Genomic DNA, 7,500 nt, shown 5'->3' on the forward strand with positions numbered 1-7,500 from the left:
AAAGGGAACTCCTGTACACTTGAATGCTTAAGCTAAATGAAGAAAACATAAAGAGAGGAAATAATAAAAACAAAACAAAAACAAAGCAGTAAATAAAGGAGTAAAATAGTCAGGGATAAAAACCTTCCCCAACTTCCTCCCGGGATTCCCCGCACTTGGAAACTCACACCTACGGGACCTAACGCCACCCGCGTGTTTACCTTTATTTTATTTATTCTATTTCATTCACGAAGAGGAGGAGGGAGAAAGAAGATGAAGGAAGGGATGGAAGGCAGAGGAAGGGAAGGGAAGAAACGGGAAGATGAAGGTATGGGAGGAAGGAAAGGTAATTAAGAGTGAGAAAGAACTGCAAGAGATGAAGAGAGGGAATGAAGGACAATGTGAGGAGAGGTGAAGGAGGTAATGAAAGGAAGGAAGGAGGGAAGGAAGGGAAAGAAGGGAAGAGGGAGGGAAGGACAGGACAAAAGATAGATAGATAGATAGATAGAGATAAAAAGATAGACTGATAGAAAGAGGCAGGAGAAGTGATGAATAGGAAAGGGGAGAGAGGAAGGTATAAGAAAGAGGAGCGAGGGCGAGGAGAGATAGAAAGATAAAGAGGAAACTAGGAAAAAAAGGAGAAACGACAGAAATAAGAAGAAAAGAGAGACTGAAGGAGACAGGAAGAAGGAAGAGGAGAGAGAAAAATAAGGAGCGACGAAAAGGAGGAGAGAGGAGACGAAAAGGAAATGGCGCCACAATAAACACTTGCCTGCGCCATGACGGGCTGGGGCCGAACACCATCCAGGCCCCTCAAGCAAGCCTACCGGCGCTATAGGCGTAGACGTAAAAAAGAAGAAAAAAAAGGTAGAGGAAATAAGAGAAAAGCGAAGAGAGAGAGAGAGAGAGAGAGAGAGAGAGAGAGAGAGAGAGAGAGAGAGAGAGAGAGAGAGAGATTTACATAGATTTACATATAAATCAGACCACACAGACCCCATGGTCCAGACTAGGTGGTCTGTCCTTTAAACCTAAGTGAGTTTACATTAATCAGAAGGCGCCAAAACGTTGCATTTCAACTCTAGTTGATATTAAGTTGAAGGAAGTGACGGTCGAACTTCTTTTTGAAGGAGTCAATCGTGTTACACTGGACCACTGTTGATGGGAGCTTATTCCATTCTCACACTACAACGTTGGTGAAGAAAAATTTTGGGCAGTCTGAATTTACTTGTCTACATTTGAGTTTTACGCCATTGTTCCTCGAACGCAAAGTGTCATCGATCATAAACAATGTTGATCTGTCTACATTCGTGAAACCATTAAGTATTTTAAAACATTCGATCAGTTTTCCTCGGAGGCGACGTTTCTCAAGAGAGAACATGTTAAGGGTGGAAAGCCTTTCGTCGTAAGATTTGTTGCGCAAGGAAGGGATCATTTTTGTTGCCCGACGCTGAACACCTAATTTAGCAATGTCCTTTGCATGGTGGGGAGACCAAAACTGTACCGCATATTCCAAGTGGGGTCTGACTAAACCATTGTATAGTGGAAGTATTACATCTTTATTCTTGAATAAAAAGTTTCTTTTAATGAAGCCCAACATTGTGTTCGCTTTATTTGCTGCATCGATGCATTGTTGTGAGAATTTTAGGTTTGACGCGATTTTGACCCCCAAGTCCTTAACGGATTGAACGCTTTTGAGATTAACGCCGCGCATTTCGTAATCGAACTTCTTATTCCTTTTTCCAACTTGAAGGACCTGGCACTTGCCTACGTTTAAGGGCATCTCCATTCTATCAGACCAAGCTAAAATTTTGTGAAAATCCTTTTGGAGGCTTTGCCTGTCTTCGTCGGTGTGAACCGAGTTACCAACCTTTGTGTCGTCTGCAAATCTACTAATGCGATTATTGAGTCCAATATCCACATCGTTGATGTAAATAATAAAGAGCACTGGGCCAAGAACCGAGCCCTGAGGGACGCCACTAGTGACCGGCGCCCACTCTGAGTTAAATCCGTCAATCACCACTCTTTGTTGTCTGTTGCTCAACCAATTCGCGGTCCATTGGTGTACCTGACCGTCAATACCTATTTGCTTTAATTTGTAAAGTAATTTATGATGTGGGACTTTATCAAACGCTTTCTGGAAATCAAGATAGACTACGTCCAGTGATTTGGTTACGTCATAAACAGTGAAGAGGTCGTTATAAAAGTTTAATAGGCTTGATAGGCAGGATCTTTTGTTACGGAGGCCATGTTGTGAGTCCCCAATTAATGAGTGCCTCTCAAGGTAACTCACAATTTTGTCTCTAATTATGCTCTCAAGTAGCTTACCTACAACCGAAGTTAGACTAATGAGCCTGTAAGTACCTGGTACTTTTTTGTCTCCTTTCTTAAAAATCGGTGTCACGTTAGCCTTTTTCCAATCCAAGGGGACGATGCCTTGTCGCAAGAACATATTGAATACGGTTGTGAGGGAGGAGAGTATTTCGCTCTTTGCTTCTCTGAGCAGAGTAGGATATACTTTGCCAGGTCCAGGACTTTTATTTGTTTTGAGTGATTGGAGGGCTTTAAGGACTTCATCGGTTGTTATTTCAAAGTTAGGCAATGCATGCTCGGGATTTACATTATTATTGGTGTTGGTGGTAGTGGTGGGAGGACAGTTAGTATTAAACACCAAGGAAAAGTAATTGTTTTATAGGTTTGCAACGTGCTGGCTGTCAGTCACTAGTGCACCGTCGCTGTTTGTTAAGGGTCCAATTCCACTTCTGATCGCCTTTCTGTTGTTTATGTAACTGAAGAAGGATTTCGGATTATTTTTACAGTTGGCCGCATTAGTTTCCTCATATCTACGCTTTGCCTGACATACTAATCTCTTTACTCGTCGCCTGGCATCATCGTAAGGTCTAATGTTTTCGGGCGTGCTTTGCTCTTTCTTTAGCCTGTAAAACAATATTATCTCCTTGACTGAGTGTTTAATTTCGCTGTTAAACCAAGGTGGGCTTTTATTAGTGTTACTTCGCTTCTTACACAAAGGGACGAATGTGTTCTGCTGAGTGAGTAAATGATTTTTAAAGCTTAGCCAGGCGTCCTCTACATTACCGTCATCTGATAGTTGCATTTCTATTACTTTTCGTCGGATTTCTACGAAGCTAGCTCTTTTGAAATTGGGCACCTTTACTTTATTTTCAGTCACTGATGCTTGAGCTCTAATGTCGACGCGGACTAATTTATGATCGCAAGAACCGAGGTGTTCTCCTACCGTGACATTACTAACTAGGAGAGAGAGAGAGAGAGAGAGAGAGAGAGAGAGAGAGAGAGAGAGAGAGAGAGAGAGAGAGAGCGAGAGAGAGAGAGAGAGAGAGAGAGAGAGAGAGAGAGAGAGAGAGAGAGATATATATATATATATATATATATATATATATATATATATATATATATATATATATATATATATATATATATATATATAGAGAGAGAGAGAGAGAGAGATATATATATATAGATATATATATATATATATATATATATATATATATATATATATATATATATATATATATATATATATATATATATCAGCAATCTCTCTCTCTTTCCAAGTCAGTAATGTCACGGTAGGAGAACACCTCGGTTCTTGCGATCATAAATTAGTCCGCGTCGACATTAGAGCTCAAACATCAGTGACTGAAAATAAAGTAAAGGTGCCCAATTTCAAAAGAGCTAGCGAGATCTTTAAGAGTAAAAAAAGATCTTGGGTACATGCAGCCTTGTTATGACAGAGGCTGGAGGGAAAGGTGGCATCAACGAGAACAACACATTTCTACGATCCTACCACCACGACCACTACCACCACCACCGCCACGACCACTACTACAATCATCTACTACAGCACGACAAGAAGAACCACTATTGCCGCTATAACCAATCCTTCCTTTCATCCTTTCTTCCGTACAGCAACGGTCCGCCCTCAACCTTCCTGCCACAGCCTTTAGAAGCACGGGACAGAACAGAACAGAGCCTCAAGTACTTACCCGGCCGAAGCAGCATGTCTGTGTGGCGCCGAAACACTGCATCACGGAGGGAGGGAGGGAGGGAGAGAGAGTAGGTGTGAGGTGTGAGGCTGCCCCGTCTGTTCCCCTCCGCTAACCCCCTCAAGATGGCTCTCCTCGTCCACCGCTCGCTGCTTCTGTACGTGTGAGAAATGCTGTCATGAGGAGGTTGGTAAATGGTTGACGGAGTAATTATATAGCTAGGTAATGAACGAGCTTACTTAACGAAAAAATGAATAAATACATAAATAAGTGGATAAATAAGTATAACAATAAGTACATAAATGACATAGTGAAGCCAACGCAGAAAAAGACCAAAGGATAATACTCTTAAAAGGAAGATAGACCGATAAAGATAAAGATACATATAGATAGATAGATAAATATGTGAAAGAAACAATAAGGAAAACAAAACTAAAAAAATGGGGATGAAACGATCTTCACAACAACTCCAGTAATAATAATAATAATAATAATAATAATAATTATAATAGTAATAATAATAATAATAATAATAATAATAATAATAATAATAATAATAATAATAATAATAACAATAAACACGTGCCTTTTGACCCCGTGACCTCGGCTGCCTCGCCTCGCGGGATTTATGACTGACCAAGCTGTGGAAAATGAGGCGATGGGAGGGAGGGGGGAATGAGGAAGAGTAGGAGGAAGAGAGGGAACGAGAGGGAGGGGAGGGGATGGGAGGGGAGAGCAAGGCAGGGGCAGAGGGACGTAGAGAAGGAAGGGAGGAGAGAGGTGGGAGGAGATGACTGGGGAAGGGGGAGGGGGGGTAGAGGGGGAGAGATGGGGAAGGGAAGGAAGGGAAAGGAAAAGGAGGATGAAGAGCAATGTATCATTACTCTGAGGTGGCGGAGGAGGGAGGTGAGAGGCTGTTGTTGCTGTTTTTATTGTTGTTGTTGTTGTGGTGGTGGTGGTGGTGTTTGAAGTAGTGTTAACGAAGCTTTTTTAGTCTTACGTTCACTCATTTTACTGCTAACTAAATAACAAAATACACTTGATATCTTTTTGTCTTATTTGGAGTCTCGTTGGCCGTTCTTAACCTAAAGCCCCATAGGAGCAGCTCTTCTTAACCTTTACTCGACACACACAATCCTTCTGTGATTAATCTGATTCCAACACCCTTCCTAACACATGCTGTTATCAGGCTAAACTTAATCCCTTGTCGACGCTTTGTTTAATATTTACGGTGATCTAAACTTCTGTCAAACTACAGCCCTTCCCCCTCAACCTCTTTCCCATTGTCAACCAACCTTTCAACCAATTTGACCTTACAGGCAGGTCAACTTACGCCTCTTGTCTGTCTAAATCTCCTGTCAATCACGTCTAACTTTCTGCCGAACTAAACCCCCAACTACATGTAGTTCAGCCTGATTTTCCTTCATCTTTCTTGCCACCAACCCTTCAGCCAATATGGTGCAAGGTCTTGCACTATCAGGTCAACCTCTAGCTCTTGTCTGCCCAAATCTCCTGTAAATTCATTATTCTCCAATCACCTTGACCATGACTTAACCCCCCAATTCGTCTAATAACACTACTACCAATATAATGCCAAACTGTAAATCAACTTACACTGTCAGGTCAACTTTAATGAAGCTTTTATCAGCCCAAATCCCTTGGAATGTCATGTCCAAACTCCTACCAGCCTAAAATCCCATCAATTTGACCGGGACCATTTCTACACTCAAGTATTCCAAACCTCTAAACTCCTGTCACCTCAAAATGAAACACATATTAACGTACTTCTTTCAGCCCCATCACAACCTCCCAGCCACCACGTCAACCCACCACGTCGACTGACAAGCCCACCAACCCTCTAACCATTCAACCACTCGTCACATCGAAATTAAACCCTATCAAGTTACTCCTTCCAACCCCATCACCACCTCCTTGCCACCCCATCAACCCGCCCCATACTACTACTACTACTACTACTACTACTACTATTACTACTACTACTTCCCATTCTGTTTGTACGTACGTAGAAAAGTTGTACCGGTAGGATAATAGATAAGAGTTGTAAATAAGAATGAGAAATGCAACAGTAACACAGTCTTGGGGCCCCCCGCCGCCGCCGCCCCACCGCCACTCGTCAGGGTCAACGAGTGGCACCCACGAGACCAAGACCGCACCGGCGGCCAGGAGCAGGGCGAGGCGGTTGTGCCGCCACGCCGCCCACCGCCTCGCCTGGAAGCTGCGGCCGCCGCCACGCTCCTCTGTGCCTTCAGCATTGCCCCGCCCAGCCTCCTCCTCTGCGTCTTCTTCAAGAGTCTCCCATCCACTCTCATCCGAGTCTCCGGGAGTCTCCCGTTCACTCTCCTCTTCGGAGTCTTCGTCCTCAGACTCCCATCTAGTCTCCTCTTCTGTGCTGTCATCAGCCTCCCCTCCACTCTCCTCCGTGTCCTCGTCAGCCACCCTCTCCTCTGAGTCTTCATCGTCAGACTCCCATCCACTTTCCCTATCTGTGTCTTCAGCAGTGTCAAGTCCACTCTCCTCGCCTGAGTTATCTTTACTCTCCTCTGTGTCTTCTTCGGGAGTTTCCCATGCACTCACATCTGAGTCTTCTTCGGGGGTTTCCCATGCACTCACATCTGAGTCTTCTTCGGGGGTTTCCCATGCACTCACATCTGAGTCTTCTTCGGGGGTTTCCCATGCACTCACATCTGAGTCTTCTTCGGGGGTTTCCCATGCACTCACATCTGAGTCTTCTTCGGGAGTTTCCCATGCACTCACATCTGAGTCGCTGGGGTCCATCTTTTCTTGGCACTTGTCTATCACAGTGACCTCGGGGTCATAGCAGGCACGGTCCTTGTAAGATGACCCTTTGTGGGCGTCATTTCCCTTCCCGTCAAACAGCCACTCCGTCAGAACCTCCGGAGATGGCTGGCGGGTCTGCAGCAGGGCGACCTTCCCCTCGTAGACATACAGGGTGAAGCACTCTGGGCGGCCGCTCTGCATCAGCTGGCCCAGGAAGTCTTCCAGGCCCACTTTGGCCACGCGCGTCTGGCCGCTAAGGAGCGTCAGACAGATCTTAACTTGCGCTGCGTCCGCGTCCGCCTCGCTGCTGTACCGGAAGACGTGCTCCAGGTCCAGGAAGGCGTTGGATAAGAAGGGGGCCCGCGGCCTGTCGACGAAGGAAAACGCGGCCGCCTCCCTCCAGGCTCAGGCCAGCCTCCCCCAGCACCCGCGGCGCCGGCGGACGCTGACTGTCACCCGGATGGGCGCGGCCTCCACGCTGCACCCGCCCACGGGCGCATCCACCAAGCAAGTGCCGTAGACAGCACGTCGGATCTCCTCTTTGCGGAAGGTTTTGGTTGCCATTTAAATGTTTTTGTTGTGTGACTTCAAAGAGAAGGAAGCTGCGGCAAGTTAGGCCAATAACAGATGGTAGCGGCAGCCCCCCCCCCCCCACCCCCTCACATAGAAACACGCACCCCCCCAACACAACACAACA

The 7,500-nt window shown here is 45.3% G+C and overlaps 1 protein-coding gene across 1 annotated transcript in view; it reads right to left on the reverse strand.

Annotated features, from left to right (window-relative positions):
- The window catches only part of LOC126998774 (RNA polymerase-associated protein LEO1-like), a 10,278-nt gene extending 2,899 nt beyond the window's left edge, over window positions 1–7,379 (reverse strand). Inside the window, exons 1-2 of the mRNA XM_050860843.1 lie at window positions 6,600–7,379; window positions 6,043–6,563 (exon numbers count right to left, since the gene is read on the reverse strand). Coding sequence (XP_050716800.1) covers window positions 6,043–6,563; window positions 6,600–7,004 — 926 coding nt within the window. The 5' untranslated portion in view covers window positions 7,005–7,379. The remainder of the gene's footprint in view (window positions 1–6,042; window positions 6,564–6,599) is intronic.
- Window positions 7,380–7,500: the final 121 nt, after the last annotated feature.

The sequence above is a fragment of the Eriocheir sinensis genome, chromosome 1 (assembly GCF_024679095.1).
Source record: "Eriocheir sinensis breed Jianghai 21 chromosome 1, ASM2467909v1, whole genome shotgun sequence".
Classification (NCBI taxonomy): Eukaryota; Metazoa; Arthropoda; class Malacostraca; order Decapoda; family Varunidae; genus Eriocheir; species Eriocheir sinensis.